Here is a 19,588-nt window from a genome sequence, read left to right on the forward strand (position 1 = left end):
TTTGAGCCTGCACTTCGGTTCTAAAACTCTGCTTCCATTTCCCTCATCACTTGTACTAACCAAATAAGTTGCAAGTGTTCATTTAATAGTTTACATGCAGCCTGTGTAAGGATGAACATAGTAACCAAGGAGGAAGAAGGCATGGACTTTAGAGACATTCAGCTGTTTTCATCATAAAAAGTCAATTTGTAAATTCTCTTCCAAGTCTTGAGTGATGATGTGGCCTCCCAAAGCATATAGATTTTCTTAAGAGTTAAAAAAACAACTTTTAAAAGGAAACAATGAGCTCTACAGCCTGCCATATCCTGTGTTCAGAATAATTTTCATTTCTATTTATCTGTGAAGGTTGAAGGAATGTCTACAAATATTTGCTTGGTTTCTATGGTGAAGGCAGAGAGAGATCAAGTGTGTGATTGTTCAGTGTCAAAATCAAAACTACACTATACTGTACTTCTAAAAAGAGAGTTTGTTACTTGAAACATAATAGACATTTAGCAAGTGGTAACTATTTTAAGTTTCACAAGTTCAGGATGAAATTTAAACAATATGGCCTGAAGGAAAACATGGGCCCTTCAAGCATTTTAAAGCTTCACTTTTCGAAAATAAAATGGTCCTCACACTTTATTAAAAAGTCATCTGTTGATTAAAGATAATGTTGGTGGACTCTCAGGATGCCTTGTGTGGGTATGGGGGCATGACCATTGGTCTGTAAATTTCTACTATACTAGAAACCCCTGCATCCTGCCCTAGGTTATCCCTCCTAAATCTGTAACCCTCCATTCTGCTGTCTTCTGGCTATGCATACAGTTTTGGAGCAGACGCAATGCCTTTGCCAGGTGCTGGGGATGAAAAGTCTGCTTAGAAACAGTCTCTACTCTCAAAGGGCTGATTTTAGGTCTAGGAGGCAGTAAGTACACAGTGAATGGGATACAGTGTGATAAGCGCTATGTTTCCATGTAATTGGGAGGACTAGGCAGGGCAAGATTCACAAGAATTAAGAATGGGATGAGAGGACATTCCAGAGAAAGGTCTCAGTGTGTGAGAAGGCCATGAGGCATGACACAGCATGCATGTTTGTACAACCATAAAGCCTCTGAGCGGGTTGAGGAAGCTTTCCTGTGAAGGAGGAACAGGCGATAAAGCCAGAGAGAGGGTGGGAGCCAGATCATGAGGGTGCCATGGGTCAGCTGCACTTGAACTTGACCCTGAAAGCTCTCAAGGATGGTTAAAGGATTTTAAGCAGGTATGGAGTGAGCACAGCTGCAGATATAGTAGAGAGGACAGAGTAGAAGGAGGCAGACTGGTAGGAAGAGACCCCAGAGGAAGCTGTTGGGCCTGCAGGAGAGGACAGGCTCATGGTGGAACTGTCAGGATCTGGTGATTTCCCTGATAGCGGGGGTGAGTGGGAACCTGGGTAGGTGGTGATTTTGCTGTCAGAGAGAGGGTATCTAAGAGGAGAAGCATGTTTCAGAGGAAAGACAAAGCGTGCATTTTGGAATTGAAGGACCTATGGGAGTACTGAGTGGTGATATCCAGGAGACGGTTGGATATGTGTGTCAGATACTCTACAGAGTATGGACTTGAGGGTTATCCACAAACGATGCTCCCCAGGAATCGTGCATCACGTAAGAAAAGCAGCGGCCTTCTCTATAGCCTTAGAGAAACAATTATTTAAGGGACTGATTGGGGAAGAGACCGCCAAGGAGTTACTGGAAAGTCACTAGGACAGGACCCTGGCATTCTGCACTTATATCACTACACAGACCCAACACACCCACCCCAGGTTCTGCTTCAGCCAGCTGATTTGACTTGCTGCTTTTCTAGTTTGTGACCACCCATCCAGGACTAACAGGGTACCTCTCATAGAGTGGGCACTCACATGATGAACTGAAGTTCATTTGGACCTTTAAAGGCTTGATGTCTAGAGTAACACCTTTTTTAGGTAGATCTGCTTAGACATTAACAAAATGAGAGAGAGGTGTAAGGCTCAGAAAGAGATGGTAAGTGCCACTGATACCATGAAAGGTCAGAGCCTGGATCCTTGAACTCCACCTTCATTCATTTGGGTGAATGACCCCCTTCAGTGGGTCATTATCATACCCCCTTGGACGCAGGATGCAGGCCTCTGTCTGCTGAGTACCTCTTCCCCAGAGATTCCCTTCATCTCTATCTCAGCTTATTTTCCCTCTGCCATTGCTCTTTGAGTCTTCTTATGCATCCTCTGATCAAATCAGGTTCAGCCTCACCTCCCTCCACAGATCTAGTTCCTTTTTCAAAAATTCATGATTACTGAAAGGTCCTCAATTATTACTAGACATTGTAGTCCCCATATTCTCCAGACTAGAGGACTGCCTCTGTCCACCATCAGCACTGCCCCCAGGAGTTAGTTCCCTGTGGTTCATTCATGTATCCAATCATCAGATAATTGGTGAGCACCCTCCATGCATGACACTATATATATACTGTGGCTGGTGAATTGAATGACTGTAATGGAAAATAGAAAGGGTCAAGAGCTATAGAAGTACAGCAGAAGTTCAGGGGCGAGCGATCACTTCTAGCTGAGAGATCAGGAAAGGCTTCCTGGAGGAAGTGATATGTGAGAATTCAGAACAGCAGACACTCAAATAAAGAATGTCCCACAGAGAGAACCACAGAAGCAGTGGCCAGGTAGCTGGAAATCAGCACATCTAAGTGGGAGCCAGTGGCCCCAGGAGAGTCTGCACAGCTGAGGTTCTGGAAAGACAGACAGCCTTCCTGCTGGTAGATGCACAGTAGAGGCCATGATCGTAATTGGCTCAGTGCTGAGAATCTCGTTTTTGTGTAGACTTCGGCCATTTTTTGTCATGTATCAAAACATCTTTTTCTGGCCTTTAGGTCAGAAAATGCATCCAGTTGAGGTGACTCCATTATTATTTGTTGCCAAGTACTTTGTGTGTTAACTTTTATTGGTATTTAACCCTTTTAATAGTTCCCATTTAACTGGCTTATAATGACAAGACTGTGCTGGGAAGAATTAAAATTCTGATTGTTTGTGATATCTTAATTTAAATGTCTGATTTTAAAGAATTGAATTTTGAGACCCTTTAGGAAAAGTCAGTGAAATTACCACAAATTTTTTTTTTCTTAATTTATTTTTGGCTGCATTGGGTGTTCGTTGCTGCACATGGGCTTTCTCTAGTTGCAGCGAGCAGGGGCTACTCTTTGTTGCATTGTGTGGGCTTCTCATTGTTGGTGGCTTCTCTTGCTGTGGAGCACGGGCTCTAGGCACGTGGGCTTCAGTAGTTGCGGGCTCAGTAGTTGTGGCTCGCGGGCTTAGTTGCTCCGCGGCATGTGGGATATTCCTGGACCAGGGCTCGAACCTGTGTCCCCTGCATTGGCAGGCAGATTCTTAACCACTGCACCACCAGGGAAGCCCATTACCACCACCAGTTTTGATTTTCACTTTGCAAAAGCATAGAAGTCTTCTGGAGGGAAGGAACGTACTAGAGAGTTTTATACTGGTGTGAAGCAAATAAACAGCTTAGAGAACAGCTTAGAAAGCCTTCACTTTGACAACATAAAAATCCTGAGTTATTCCATATTTCTCAGAAATCATTACAGAAGTTTACATTTGAGACTTGTTGAAGTCAGCCCCAGAAGAAGAATCACCACACTGGTCCCCCCCATAAGTAGTCACTAAACCAAAGGTCAGGCAAGGATGTCTTGGTTCTGTACAGTATATGCATTTTTAAAATCTTCACTACCATTGCCACATCATTTAGGGCCTCTTAGAATGCTAACAGAAATCACCTTATAGAGTATCCAGTCTAAATGTCCTCTTTGACAGATGTGAAAGCTGAGAAAAAGTCGCCACCCACACTCGTTTCTTCATCTGCAAACTGGATGTGTTAGTCAGGGTCCCAACAGGAAATAGATGGCACACTCAAAATAAGACACTTCAGGGAAGGTTTTTTACAGAGACACGATTTACAAAGAAGTGGATTCAGGGGAAGCCCAGCGAATGGTACTAACTTGAGTCTTAGTTGCATCAGACTGTTACCATTCCCAGGCTTGAAGCGAAGATAGGGTGCAGCTCCTGGAGTTGGGTAGAGTGGGCTGCCCCGGATGGACATTTGACTTTGTGATGGCAGCACTGCCAGCTCTGGACAACCTTGCTGGGAGGAAATCAAGGTGTTAAAGACTCAGCCTCACTCTTCTCCTTCTCTCCAGACTCCTGCCTAGGCTTCCCATTGGCCAAACCCAGTAGGAAGCTGGGGGCAAATGGTAGATACAGATCCACCTGTGAGCACTGGGCCCATCCAGAGAGGCAAAAGAAAGATAGCCAGCACAATGTGCATACCATGCTTTTCTGCTCTTTAAGCATGTAGCCATAGAATAAGGATGACTCAGATAACATCTACTAAGGTTTTCAGGATCTTGGTGAAAGGGTACATGAATAAAAGACTGTAAAATCTAATATTAAGTAAGAATGCTTTACTCTGACATGTATTTTGAGTCAGAGTTGGCCTTGGCTCTACTTTATCTTATACTGTTATTGAACTGTTTCAAAAAAAAATGTGAATAGAGATCAAAGCAGTTTAAACAGATATGTCCACTTGTGTAAATATCCTTGAACTCCCCCATCTTCCGCTCCCCCTCCTGTTGCCAAATCCATTCAGCACCTCTAGAGGCTGTTAATACATGTAATGATTGTAATAAACATAGTATTTGCTTTGGTTCCAGCTGGCTCCAACCACCAAACTCTGTCCATAGCTCCTATTGTTAACTTTGCTTAGTAGACAACTGCGTTGTTACCATTAGAAGCCACCTTTGTCATAGATTTCTAAGTGTTGATCTTTATACATTGTATTCATTGTTTCCTTCAACATCTTTTGACAGTTACATTTTGTGTTTAAGGATATGTAGAATTATTAAACTTAGAGAACATGTAAGTAGAAGTTAATTGATTACATTGTTGAAAATGTTGCATATTACTTCATGCACTAAAACCCTGAAACATTTTTATCAGTTTTGCCTATTCTTATAAAACCTCCAATTAAAAACTAATAAATCTTCTTACCTGTGACTTAACTGATTTTAAGTTAGGCAGTCTTCCATCAGAAGTTTTTAGAGGTACAGAACTATAATAGTTCCTAAGGAAACAATTTATATTTTACTGTGCGGGAAATTTGTTCTCAAAAACTTGGAAATTACAGAAATTGTCATTATTTGAGATATTTTAAATTACAGTGACTTAAAGTAAGGATTGAGGGACTCTGGGTTAGAGAATGGACCAGCCACATAAATTAGCAAGTTAAAACTGGGGAAGCTCTTGATACATGAGATAATATTATATACATAGGGAACAACTATTAGATTTATGTATACTGCAAAAGGCAGTAATACGTTATTTTAAATGTAGGCTCTAGGCAGTGTTGAGGTTATTTTCTTGGAGAATTAACTAGAAATGTACAATTCATACTTACTTTGGAATTGAAGCACATTGAATTCTACAAGGGTTAAACCAAAAAAAGATTTCTCTTTAGACAAACGCTGATAGTTCAAATAGAGTATAAACATAAACCTAATAAATGAATCTAATTCCTCTCACCTTGTTACAATGATTTACACATAAACCAAGCAAAACTCTTAGGGATACCAAAGAGATTTTTAAATCTTAACTTTCATTGAAGTTATCAAATGGGAATTTGATGAATACATGTCACACCATACAGAGCACTGTGGTGGTTCAGAAGTAAGTTTTGAAGTTATAGAAACCTTTTTCTTAAACCTTTTTTTAAGGAAATCATTTAACCCCAAAGGATAGTTGCATTTTTGAGATTTGTAATCTCTTTTAAAAGTTCACGTTAAAATATTTCAAAGTAAATTTAAATTCTTTTTCTGTTGGTTCTTTAATTACAACCTGTATGTTTGCCTGTTGATTTGCGGATGTTTGGAATACTGAATGAAAGGTGCCAGGTTGGATGTTGAGGAAGGAGCACAAGGTTGAAATCAGTCCCAGGGAGAATCCCAGCTCTTCCAACGTGTCAGCTCCATGACCCTGGCTAAATTACCCAACCTCTCTGAAATTGTTTTCTCAGCTATAAAATGTGCTTACCGACAGCAGCTGACTGATCTTGTGCCTCTGAAATTGTCGTCCAGCCCCTCCTTTCCTTTCCACTTGCCACCTCCCACACTGCCATGTTTCCACGACAACTGTCCACTTAAAGCTTGATGTCTATGTATAGAATCCTGGCAGACATTTTTGTATGCATAAATGATTATTATATTTACACCGACACGTAATCTGTTAATAAAAATTGGAAAATATTTTGTACTGCTCCAGAACTTCCCTATTCACTTAACAGTGAATCATGGACATCTTTTTATGTGAGCAGCAATGAGCAGGATGAGAACTAGCTCATCTTTTTTGATGGCTGAATAATATTCCCCTATTGGGAATTACTGTGGAGTAAACATTCTTGTGAATACCTCTTTGTATACTAGTCTGAATATTTCTATAGGATAAATTCCCATGAATGGAACTCTGCTTCAGAGACATGGGGACTGTTAATTTCATAGATACCACCAGACTGTCCTCTAAAAAGATTGTGCCAATTTGCAATTTAAAACATACAGGGTTCCCATGAATTTATGGTTACCAGGGGGAAGGTGGGGGGAAGGGATAGATTGGGAGCTTGGGATTGACGTGTACACACGGCTGTATTTAAAATAGGTAACCAGGGGCTTCCCTGGTGGCGCAGTGGTTAAGAATCTGCCTGCCAATGCAGGGGACACGGGTTCGAGCTGCAACTAGAGAAAACCTGCATGCAGCAACGAAGACCCAACGCAGATGAAAAATAAATAAATTAAATAAATTTTTTAAAAGTTAAAAAAAATAAAATAGATAACCAACAGAGACCTACTGTATAGCACAGGGAACACCGCTAAATATTCTGTAATAACCTAAATGGGAAAAGAATTTGAAAAAGAGTAGATACATGTATATGTATAACTGAATCACTTTGCTGTACACTTGAAACTAACACGGCATTGTGAATGAACTATACTCCAATGTAAAATAAAAATTATAAATAAATAAAATAAAACTTACAGGTTCCCATACCATGACTGAATAGTGTCATTCTGTCCTTTCTGCCCATCAGGCAAAAATGATACCCTCTTATTGTGATGGCTTTCTTCCTTTCTTCCTTCCTTCCTTTCTTTCCTTCTCTCCTTCCTTTCTTTTCTTCCTTTCTTTTTATGAGATTGAGTATCTTTGATAGTTTTTTCTTCTTTTGAATTGTCTTTTCATATTTTTTTATCCATTTTTCTGTTGTATTGTTTTATTGATGTAATTTGTTTTAGATGTTTTCTCCCAGGTTGTCATTTATCCTTTCCTTTACTGTATTTACAGTGTTTGGTGAAGAAAATTTCTGGGTTTTTTGTTTTTGTTTTTTTAAATATATTTATTTACTTATTTATTTTTGGCTGTGTTGGGTCTTCGTTGCTGCCCGCAGGCTTTCTCTAGTTGCGGCGAGTGGGGGTGCGCGGGCTTCTTATTGTGGTGGCTTCTCTTGTTGCGGAGCTCGGGCTCTAGGCATGCAGACTTCACTAGTTGTGACTCGCGGGCTCTAGAGCGCAGGCTTAGTAGTTGTGGTGCACCAGCTTGGTTGCTCCGCAACATGTGGGATCTTCCCAGACCAGGGCTCGAACCCGTGTCCCCTGCATTGGCAGGTGGATTCTTAACCACTGTGCCACCAGGGAAGTCCAGGATTTCAGTTTTAAATAGCTGGATCTATAAATCTTTTCATCTCAAGCTTCTAGATTTCCCGTGATGCTGAAAAGGCCTCCACATCCCAAGGTCCTCTTATGTTTTCTTCGAATACATTTTTCTAGCTCTCCTTACATTTAGATCTTGCATCTATACAGTTTCTTCTTATACATGGTATAAACTAGTGATCAAACTTATTTTCTTCCAAATGGGTGGCCAGTTGTCTTGCTTTCACATATTCTAGTGCATTTTCTCTCTAAGGTGAAAGAGAGACCACCTATAAGAATATCTTATAAATATCTTGTAAATATCACCTTGTAAACCAGTATCTCATTATCTTGCTGGACTTTATTCTTTTTTTGTGTGTGTGGTATGCAGGCCTCTCACTGCTGCGGCCTCTCCCGTTGCGGAGCACAGTCTCCAGACGCGCAGGCCCAGCGGCCATGGCTCACGGGCCCAGCCGCTCCGTGGCATGTGGGATCCTCCCGAACCGGGGCACGAACCCATGTCCCCTGCATCAGCAGGCGGACTCACAACCACTGCGCCACCAGGGAAGCCCCCTATTCTTTTTTTTTTTTAATCTGTTAGCACCTACTATTTTATTTGCTGTATCTTAGATTATATTTTGGTGACAGAGGACAAATCCCCTTCATCCTTATTTCTCAAACTATTTTTGGCTCTTCTTAAGTGTTACTCTGCCAGAGGCACCTGATTGTCAAAGTTAACTTACTCCCCAAAATCACTGGTTTGTCTTAAATTTTTGTGTTAATACAGGAATAATGATTATCTTTATGATATGGCTTTTTCCCATCTTAGTCATGGTCTGTCTCACCATTTATTTAGATTTTATTTTATGTTCTTCAATAATAGTATATCATTTTATTTATATAGATCTTGCTGTTTTTTAATTCCTCAGTGTTTCACATTTTTTTTGTTACTATATGAATGGGATCCTTTTTTCCATTATGTTTTGTAACTGATTTACTAGCATTTGTGTATTTACTTTGTATCTTATGTCTACCATCATCTAAATTTTTATTATCTGAATAATATTTTTTGTAATAAATTTTATTTTCTAAAACATAAGGCCAATGTGTATAAGGCAGAAACCCTTAGAAGTACAAGGAGATTCTGGGGGAAGGAAAACACAAATTCAATTCTCTTTCAAAGTTTGACAAATAAAGTGTAGAAAAATATAAGTAAGGATCTGTATGAGACAAACTCTGTTTAATAAAGAACTTTACTCTTAAAAGAGAGTATTCTCCTTACACCCTACAGAACAAAAGCCAGTTATGTGCATAGTCATAAAGAAAAGAAATTCTAGGGACTTCGCTGTTGGTCCAGTGGTAAAGAATCCACCTTGCAACGCAGGGGACGCTGGGTTCGATCCCTGGTCAGGGAACTAAGATCCCACATGCTGCTGGGCAACTAAGCCCGAGCACCACAACTACTGAGCTTGCACGCCTCAGCTAGAGAGCCTGCGTGCTGCAAACTACAGAGCCCACTCGCCCTGGAGCCTGCACGCCACGACTAGAGAGAAGCCCATGCACCACAACGAAGAGCCCGCATGCCTCAATGAAGGTTTTTCTAGAGAAAACCACATGTCATGACTAGAGAGAAGCCCGTGCACCACAACGAAGAGCCCGCATGCCTCAATGAAGATCCCTCATGCCGCAACTAAGACTCAATGCAGCCAAAAATAAAATAAATAATAAATAAATCTTCTTTAAAAAAAAAAAAATTCTACAGGTTACATTCTCTGGCTATGATGAAATAAGACTAGAAATACAGCAGCTAACAGTTAAGTGTAAATAATCTGATCATATGGAAATTTTAAAACTCTTTTCTAAATAATTCTTCAAATTAGTTTATTCTTGGATTAAAGAGAAAATTAAAGGTAAATTACATATTATTTAAAGCTGAACAAAAATGAGGACAGTTTATTTAATAATATATAACTAAATGTTCTATCACTAACCAAAACTAAAATAATAAATTACCCAAGTTTCAACTCAGAAATAAATTTTAAAAAACAAAGAAACTAAAAAAAAAAAAAAAAAAACAAAGAAACTAAGAGGGGGGATTTAAAAAGATAAAAGTAGACGTCAACAAATTATTAAATAAAACAATCCTCCCAAAATAGAAATAAATCTTGAAGTCAGTTTCTTTTAAATAAATAATATAGCTAAACTCCTGACAAACCTGATTGATACAAAGAGAAATATTTTTTCTTTCTCAGAAAACCAAGAAAATAGATGAGATTAAAATAATTACAAGAAATACTGTGTACAAATTTAAGCCAATACATTTTAAAATCTAGATTAAAGAGTTTCATTGGGAAATTCCTTATTATTACCAGAATTGACTCAAAAAGTAGTTGAAACCTGAACAGACTAACTACCAATAAGAAATTCACGAGATTGTTAAAGACATAATGCTAGAAAAGATCCAGATCCAGATGGTTTTATGAGTCCTTTCAAAGGACTGATTATTATGTCATTTATAATATTCCAGAATATAGAAAAGGATGGAAAGTTTGCATATCCTTAATACAAACCTGAAAAATTACACACAAAAAAACTATAGATCAGTCTCATTCATCAGTATAAGTTTATGTCCTAAAATAAACATTGACAAATAGAATCCAAAGATCTAGTAAAAGAATAATAAACCATGATTAGGAATGATTTATTCCAAGAAGGGAAGGGTGGTACAATATTGGGAAATCTATTAATGTAATTAATATATCATTAATAGAATAAAAGAGTGATCAAATGGTCATTATTAATAGACATTTTAAAAAGCATTTGAGGGGCTTCCCTGGTGGCGCAGTGGTTGAGAGTCCGCCTGCCAATGCAGGGGAGGTGGATTCGTGCCCCGGTCCGAGAGGATCCCGTATGCCGCGGAGCAGCTGGGCCCATGGGCCATGGCCGCTGGGCCTGCGCGTCCGGAGCCTGTGCTCCGCAGCGGGAGAGGCCACAACAGTGAGAGGCCCGCGTACCGCAAAAAAAAAAAAAAAAAAAATTTGATAAAAATCTGTTACCAATTTTGAGTGGTCACTAAATTTTAAAAGGAATAGAAGGAAACTTCTTTAATATATCAATATTTTTCTTATTATTTTTGTTGTCTAATCATTTATTTGATTATCATAAGTATCACTGATTAAAGTACTGAAAATGAAGATAGTGCTACCTAAAGTGTTTTAGAAAGGGTAATCAATCAGAAATCACAGACTCTTTAGAACAGCTTAAAATAATGCTGTATTTGGATTAAACTTTTCATCTCATATGATGTTAGACTTTATTTCGAACTGAAGTGAGAAGATAAGTATGTGATCTCACAATATCTGTGTATGTCTGTAAACCACTGGAGTGGAACTTTATGGACAGTTTGCCCCTGCACTTTGGTATACAGTGTATTAGAGAAATAGGGAAATGTTCCACCAGCTAGAAATATTGGTAAAGCAGAAATAAATTATTTAACTAAAAACTAGCGCCCAGAATTGGACACTCTTCTTAACAAAAGTAGTGAGTATCTTCTTTTGGGGGGTTGACTGGTAATTGAATTTTGCCCACTTATCTTCTAGGAATGATTGCCTTAAAATCATCAATTTGGTATTTGTTAAAACACAGTTGTTATGTGCGCAATATTATGATGGGCATTTACAGGAATAATGATGGATGAAATTGGGTCCATGCCCTCTGGAAGGACCCATATTATGAACTACTTTACAAAGTATGATTTTTAGGTGGCAGTTGGTTCAGGGAGGTGATGATGTCAAAACTGAGCTTTGTAGGGTAAGCAGAATTTCAGCCTGTGAAGGAGAAAGTAGAGCTTCCCAAACTAGAACAGTGTCAACAAAAGCATGGAGGCAGGAACTGGAGGATAAGTTTGTATAATTGAGTGGTTCTCAAACCTAGCCAAGGGTTAGGGTTACCTAAAGAAGTTTAAACAAAAAAAAAAAGAAGAAGAAGAAGAAAAGAAGAAGAAGAATTTCAGTGGACCCACCCATGGAGATCTAATTCAGTTAGGGGCAAGATAAGGGCCCCGACACATGTGTTTTTCTAAAAGCCCCATGGATGATTCTGATGTATAGTCAGGGTTGAGAGCCAGTAGTGTGGTCTCGTGCGGGAAGGGTATGGAGGTACTTTATGATCACTCACAATCCTGTGAGTTGACTGGACTCAACTGGGCAGTTCTTCTGCTCCATGTGACATTGGCAGGGGCACAGTCACCTGGGGGACCAGTCAGGATGGAATGTCCAAAATGGCTAACTCACATGGCCTTTCAGCTGAGAGCTCAGCTGGGGCTGTCAATTGGAACATCTTTGTGGGCTTCTCATTGCATAGCAGCTGGGTTCCAAGAGGAAGCATCTCAAGAGCAAGCATTCAAAAAGGCCCAGGCAACCAGACTTCCTATGACCTATAGCTTTGGTAGTCTCAGATGTTACTTCCACCATATTCTGTTGGTCAAGCAAGTCACTAAGTCCAACTCAGATTCAATGGAAAGTGAACTAAACTCCAATCCTTGATGAGAGGAGTGTGCATATAAGGAAAGAAGGAAATTGATGGCAACCATTTTTTTTTGAGAATTGCTACTGCAGTCTTTAGGCACTAAGTACTATAGCATCAAAGTACATAAACAGAATTTCAGGAAATTTAGACATCCGTGCAAGTACAATTTAAGTAATACAATAAGTAATGATAAAAGGAATCTGAATAATATAAAATGCTTATGTAATAGATTTATGTATTGAATTCCTTTATATACCTTCATTTCAGACATCCATAGAATTTCTGCTCCCCACAAAAAAGAGGCATTTGAACCCCTATATACTCTTATAAATGTGGAGCCTTAATGATATGGTTGTGTTTGTTTTATCTATTATTATACAGTGCTCAGTATTAAATGGGGTTCTTCCCATATTGGAATCTCTTCCTCTGGATGACTTTTTACACATGGTATAAACAATTGGGTTATACATTCTCTCTCAAGTTCTTCTTCATGTTTTGTTTTCTGGAAAGAGTGGCATTGAAGGGGGCTTTATTTTGATTCCCCACAGTCTCACGATAAGAGTAGTTTTGACTTGTTCGGGTGCTTTGTAGACTTCAAGGTCACCATCCAGCAGCCACTGGAATAATCTTCCAATTTCCCCAAATTGCTGACGTGGGAATTGAGCTGCAATCGTTGCCATCATCTGTTTTCCATGTATTGTTTTTTAAAGCCCCTTAAGAAAGAAAGAATTGTTTTAAGGTAAGGGTTTGTTTAAGTCTTTGCTTTTGCTTTCTGAAACTCAGTTATTTTATCATACTAATAAGACACCCAGAGTCCGAGGTGAGAACCCAGGTGGTGGGGGTGATGTAATTTCCTGGCCTGTCAGTGATGAGTCCTGGTTACTTATTGCTTCTGTCTGTGTCCCCCATGTGATTTGAGGAGTTCTTTCCGAGCTGAGTCTTGGCATTAAACCACCCAGGGTGAGGAGTCAAGCAAACAACCGTCCCCCTCAGTAACTCTCCACTCCGTTTGCCGTTGCAGGTCGTCACGCTGTGGTACAGAGCTCCAGAAGTCTTGCTTCAGTCCAGCTACGCCACCCCTGTGGACCTCTGGAGTGTTGGTTGCATATTTGCAGAAATGTTTCGTAGAAAGTAAGAAATACCTTTTGTTTCACTCTGTCTCCCTTGGAAAGAAACGTTTCGGGTCTTGGATAATTTAAGTGGCAGCCTAGCATCCCTGTTTCAAGTAGGAACATGGTATCCAGCTCCACCTGCCTGCGGCTCCCACTTCCAAGCATGTCCTGAAACTGCCTTCTCAGTCCTTACAATGTAGTTGGGTGTGGTTGTAGCTTCCGGCTCTTGGAAACTGTTTGGAAGGGAACACTCCAGTGTTCATACAATTTATTTTGTTTTTGTTGGCGATGAGAGGATGTGGCAAACATGAAGCACGTTATGGTTTTTTTGTGTGAGGAAACATCCTCAAGGTGGACTTTTCCACAAGAAGAGGACCAGGGCTGTTAAGTATATGGAAATTTTGATGGTGGGTCGAAAAAACAAAATGTTTAGACTGAAAAGGCACAGGCAAGAAAGATGTCTGCGCCATTTCAGAATACTTTAAATGCTGTCATGAAGAGGAGAGGTTAGACATATTCAGGCACTATAGAGAGCAGAACCAAAGATATTAAAATTACAGAAATAAAGATTTTTGCTCAAAGGCAAAAAAGAAATCTAATGATTAGAGTTATCTGAAGAGAAGATCAGGGTTCATGAAAATAGTGCTTTCTCAATGGGTGTCCAAGAAGAGACTGGACCACTACACACTGTAGATGTTTTCAGTGGCATTCCTAGAATGGGTGGGTGGGCTAGATGACCTCCAGGGCCCCTCTGAGTCTGAAAGTCTGTGGTTCATTTCTTTGATTTTCAGGTCATAAGAAATAGCCAAACAATATAATAAAGATCTGCCAGGAAAATAATCCAGACCTGGGTACTAAATTCAGCCTGGTCAAAATTAAACAGAGAGCCTAATCATAATCTAATCTCTCTTTGTCTTCTATTTTTATTTCCATGGGAAAATGTGAGTTGGGAAGTTGAATATTTTCCCACTGGACATGTTATATTCAAAACGTAGTTACGTGCTAGCTCACAAGAAAAAGAGGTGGTCGGCCATTTCTTGCTTGTCTGTCTCTTTGTTTGTTTGTTTTAACCAAATGAAGTTCTGTGCATGTAACAAATTTGGGGAACTATTCTAGACCTCAGCAGATTCATCTGTAGCTCACAGAGGGGGATCATGGCAAGGTGATCAAAGTACACAGATGTTTAATGCAGGCCTATTGTGTGCCAATTACAGGACCAAACCTCTTTTCCTTGTGTTACCTTTTTATTCCTCACGATAAGAGATAACTGAGATGCAGTGGTAAATTTATTTGTCTAACATCAAACAGCTAAAAAGTATGAGGGGTATTACTCCAGAGGAAGTCTTGTGACTCTGGTGGTGTTTTTCTACCAAGGAGGGAAGAAAAAAAAAATATATTGAATTCAGCTGCAATGTTTGCCAAATAGGCTAAATAAGTGGTTTTGGAAGTGTGGTTCTTGGACCAGCAGTATCCAAAAAGGTGACCTTTTTTGGAAGTGCAAATTCTTGGGCCTCACCCCAGACCGACTAGATCAGAAGCGCTTGGGCTGGGGCCCAGCAACCTTTGTTTTCACAAGCCCTCCAGGTGATCCTAATTCATCCTCCAGGGTAAGAACCACTGAGTTTGGATGAGAGAATCAGCAGGAATGGTCAGTCGTTAAATGTGCAACTCCCAGACCTCTCTCTTGAAATTCTGATTCATTATTGGACTGAGGCCTGACGTTCTTGTTTGTTTTGGTTTTTTTAACATTTTTAAAAATATTTTATTTATTTATTTATTTGGCTGCATTGAGTCTTCGTTGCTACACACGGGTTCTCTCTAGTTGCGGCGAGCAGGGACTACTCTTCATTGTGGTGCGCAGGCTTCTCACTGCGGTGGCCTCTCTTGTTGTGGAGCACGGCTCCAGGCACACAGGCTTCAGTAGTGTGGCATGCGGGCTCAGTAGTTGTGGCTCGAGGGCTCTAGAGCACAGGCTCAGTAATTGTGGCGCACGGGCTTAATTGCTCCGCGGCATGTGGGATCTTCCTGGACCAGGGCTCGAACTCGCGTCCCCTGCATTGGCAGGCGGATTCTTTAACCACTGCGCCACCAGGTAAGTCCTGGCATTCTTGTTTTTAAACGTGTATCATGTAATTCTTTTCATCAGGCAAGTGTGGAAAATTTGGGGTTAAAGGCTTATTGTCAGAACCAGGAATAATTTACTGTCAATATTGCAGTGTGGGAGTTGGGACAGTCATTTCAGTTCATCCTATGAATAAATTGGTGCAGCTGAGAGTTGATTAGAGAAGTATTTATTGGAATTACTTTGATGCGCCTAGGATTGTCCTCAAATGTAAAGATTGGGTCCTTCTTTTGTTATGGGGGAAGAATGATCAGTTATTTTTCAATAGTACAAAACTTGAATACCAGCCATCATTGACGATAAAAACAATCTTCTTCTGGAAGATGTTAAAAGAAAGATGAAATTTAAGATATGTAGTGTTAAAGTGTTCTCTAGTAAGGGATGTACTTTATTTTTAAGTATAGGTAGTCAGCACTTATGGAACAATTGCAGCCCAAATTTTCATTTTATAGCATTAAAACATTCTCCCACGGAAGTGGTAGTATAGTTGGTAATCTGGTCCCAGTCTAGCTTGCAGAGAATCCTGTATAACCTGGAACATATACAGAACATTATTTATCAAAACCTATTTTCTATTGACAACATTTTTTTTCTAGGGTAAAGTCCATTCTATGTTCCAATCCAGGATGACAGGAATACCCATCTCTTCAGGCCAGCATTGGGTCTCAGAAGGGAGACGCAGTATTGGAGTCTCAGAGAGAGACTCCTTTGACAACAGCAGCAAGTCTGCTTCACTTTTCTGGGAAAGTGAGATGTTGGGTAGAGACCCATTGGCTCTTCAAATGTGCACAAAAGAAAGTACCCCTCTCTTGGAGCTTTGCACGGAGATAGTAAATTGAGAAATAATTGCCGGGAGCGGGAAGCAATATCAGAATCCAGGCCGTGTGCCTTTAAGGCTGAAGGACAATGGATCCATCTGGGCCTGCCACCCTTCCTGGGGCGGGTGCTCTGTCTCTTAGGTAGTTCCTGCCGGTTGGGATGTGACCTTGAAAACAACCATGGGATCTGACCCTTGTTCCTGCTCAGTTCACGTTTGGTATTTCCTATGATAACACCCAGATATCTGAATGTGAAGCCTTCTCACTTATGCCAGCTGAGTTCAGGGGTCCAGCCACCGGCTTCACCTGCTTCCAGCTTAACTCCTGATTCAGTGCTGACCCACCTGTTGCAGTGTCCAGCTGAGAACTCACAAGCCGTGGATTCTCGAAGCAGACTCCCTCATTGCCTTAGGCTGACCCTAAATCAGGGAGTCCTGGTACGTGTCCACTCAGGGTTCCTCCTTGTTGCTATGGCAGTATTCCCAAATTGTGTCATCTTTTTTAACACGTTCATGGTTTTTGCCATATTCATGATAACTATACTTACTTAATTTCTTTACTATCTTAAATTAATTAACTTTTTATTTAGCCTCATCTTAAGCAAAAATATATAAAATCACAGAATTGATTAACCAGTTATTTGTCTAACATACACTAAAATTCATACATAACCCTTAAAATTAAACAATTTAGTCCATGTTCAGCCCCTGAAATCATCTCCCATATCACCCAGGTGTGTGTCACATGTTGGAAACAGATGTTTCATTCATTCTACAGATAACTTTACTGAGTGGCTACTATATGCAAGGTCCTTTTCTAGAGGGATAATTTACACCCTAGTGCAGAAGAGAGGCATTGCATTTGCAATTAGTCAATTAACCAGAGCTGGGGTAAATGCTATGAAGTGTAGGTTTCTATGAATGGGTATAATGAGAAGCTTGTCTCCACAGAGGAAAGAGATTTCTCAGTGGAAGACTAGAAGTCAGGATTAACCTTCTCCAGAGGTCGTATCCTAGTTGTTTATATAAGAACATTGAGGAATAACCATTTATGCATCAGCAGGGCTCACCATCCTCCCTAATCTAGGGAGAAAAAAAGAAGCAAAGGGAGTTAACAGTTGTCTGTCATGTGACAGACCCAGGGCCGGGCACTTCACATCTATTATCTCACTAAACCCACATTCTGAGGACTGTTTTCCTGTTTCTAGATGATAAACCAAAGCCTTCCACAAGGAGTATAAATAACTTGTCCATAGGCATACAGCTCTTAAATGGCAGAGCCAAATTTGAACCTAAGTCTACCTGACTCTCTAACCTTTGATTTTCCCACTCTGCCATGTTTCTACCCTGGCTGTGGTTTTATTAGGTACCATATTTTTTTCTAGAATGTTTCATGCATTATTACAACGTAGCAGCAACAATATTTTAGGGAGGTCAAGAAGCAAACCACACATCTAATAGCTTTGATTTCTAGCCTTTCCTATAGTGGAAAGGCTGACCAATTTCTGTGATATTGTAAAGAACTGCATGCCTTTTATTCTAAAATGTGATACCTAGCAAATATGAACTCAGGAAAAAGAATCTTAGGGCAGATGGTTGACAAAGAGCCAGAGAGTTTAAATACCATCTGTCATTATTTTCTGGGTTTAATAATTGCCACACTGACCTTCAGTAGTGTTCTACGAAAGTAGATAAGAGTTGTTGGATCTTTTATCTTCCTCCTTTAACTCTTCATCAATGGGTGATCCATCTTTACTCCACATTGACTTTTATATATATATATATATATATATATATATATATATATAAATTTATTTATTTTATTTTTGGCTGTGTTGGGTCTTTGTTGCTGCGTGCGCAGGCTTCTCATTGCGATGGCTTCTCTTGTGGCAGAGCACGGGCTCTAGGCGCGCGGGCTTCAGTACTTGTGGCACGCAGGCTCAGTAGTTGTGGCACGCAAGCTCAGTAGTTGTGGCTCGCAGGCTCAGTAGTCGTGGCGCACAGGCTTAGTTGCTCCACGGAATGTGGGATTTTCCCAGACCAGGGCTCGAACCTGTGTCCCCTGCATTGGTAGGCGGATTCTTAACCACTGCGCCACCAGGAAAGCCCTTGAGTTATATTTTAATACTAAAAAACATTGCTATGAATTTGGTCAGTAGACAACTACCCAGCTTGAAGATTAGGATGAGATGGAGGGAGGGATGGACAGATGGATGATATCAACTGATTTTTAACTTCATGGCAAAATAGACTCACAAACGTTAACTCTCCAGGTATCTGTCCGTTGCCTTGTAGTCCTGGTCAGAACTATTGTCGGTGTGGTTTGAAAGTTATGGGGTTTTCCAAGTGACGGCAAAGTCATAAAAAGAAAACGCACATTTAAAAAATAAAACATGCTACTAATTCTTTGAATATGGAGATTGTGGTAAACAGATAGTAATTCTTAGAAGTTTTGAGTTGCCAGCTCTACTGATCCCTAGCTAAGAAATGCCAAATACCACCAAGAAGAACATACAGTCACTGTTCGAAGGAAACAAACAAGGCTTCATAGTTATACTCCCCCTTGGATGGTGGCCTCTCTAGGCTTGCCGTCATTGGTTTCTATGAATTAAACCCCCAGTAGCTGACAAACTGACAGGGAAACTGTCCTTTGTGGTTCAGTGGTCTGTGAGCAAATATCTTTAAAATGTCACTGAGTGCCTTGCCAACTGTCCTACTGGTTACTGTGTTGGTGTTCCCCATATTTGAGCGCTTTCCTTAGTGACATCAGGGAAATGAGGCCCTTGACCAGATGCCCTGAACACCAAGACACCAGCAGGCAAGCCCTAGTCTGTGAGAGGAAACCCATCACCTTAGGTTAGATCAGAACACGCGTGTGGAAACGAGGGCACTCACCGGACCTTCAGGTTTCTTGTCTTTTCTTGGATGTTTTCTTGGACCTCTTTTTTTCTTTAGAGAACCAACCAAATGGGAAGAACTCCAAAGAAGCGTTTTCTTGAGTGCGGAAATACCCAAGGTGGTACCGAGGAAAAGATCTTTTTGAATAATGCACACAGGGTAGTTCTAAGTAAGAACAAATGAGTACTCCCTTTTAATGTAATCAATGCTGATTTTTTCTTATTCTTGATGTGTATCTTAACTTTATCATGAATTTGTTTTCATGGAGTATACTGAGAAGCCACCATCAGGCCAGGTCTTTCCCTGTCAAGGCAGCTCTGCAGGCTTCCAGCTTCGCAGCCCTTTGCCACTCCGATTTGGCACCCAGAGTCT

At 40.3% G+C, this 19,588-nt stretch overlaps 1 protein-coding gene across 4 annotated transcripts in view; it reads left to right on the plus strand.

The window, feature by feature from the left end:
* Window positions 1-19,588, plus strand: part of CDK6 (cyclin dependent kinase 6) — a 229,061-nt gene that overhangs the window by 142,677 nt on the left and 66,796 nt on the right. For all 4 annotated transcript variants that reach the window (XM_019927365.3, XM_033863060.2, XM_019927374.3 and 1 more), the window contains exon 5: window positions 13,289-13,398. In XM_019927365.3, the coding sequence (XP_019782924.1) occupies window positions 13,289-13,398 (110 nt within the window). The remainder of the gene's footprint in view (window positions 1-13,288; window positions 13,399-19,588) is intronic.

This window comes from Tursiops truncatus, chromosome 9 (assembly GCF_011762595.2).
Source record: "Tursiops truncatus isolate mTurTru1 chromosome 9, mTurTru1.mat.Y, whole genome shotgun sequence".
Classification (NCBI taxonomy): Eukaryota; Metazoa; Chordata; class Mammalia; order Artiodactyla; family Delphinidae; genus Tursiops; species Tursiops truncatus.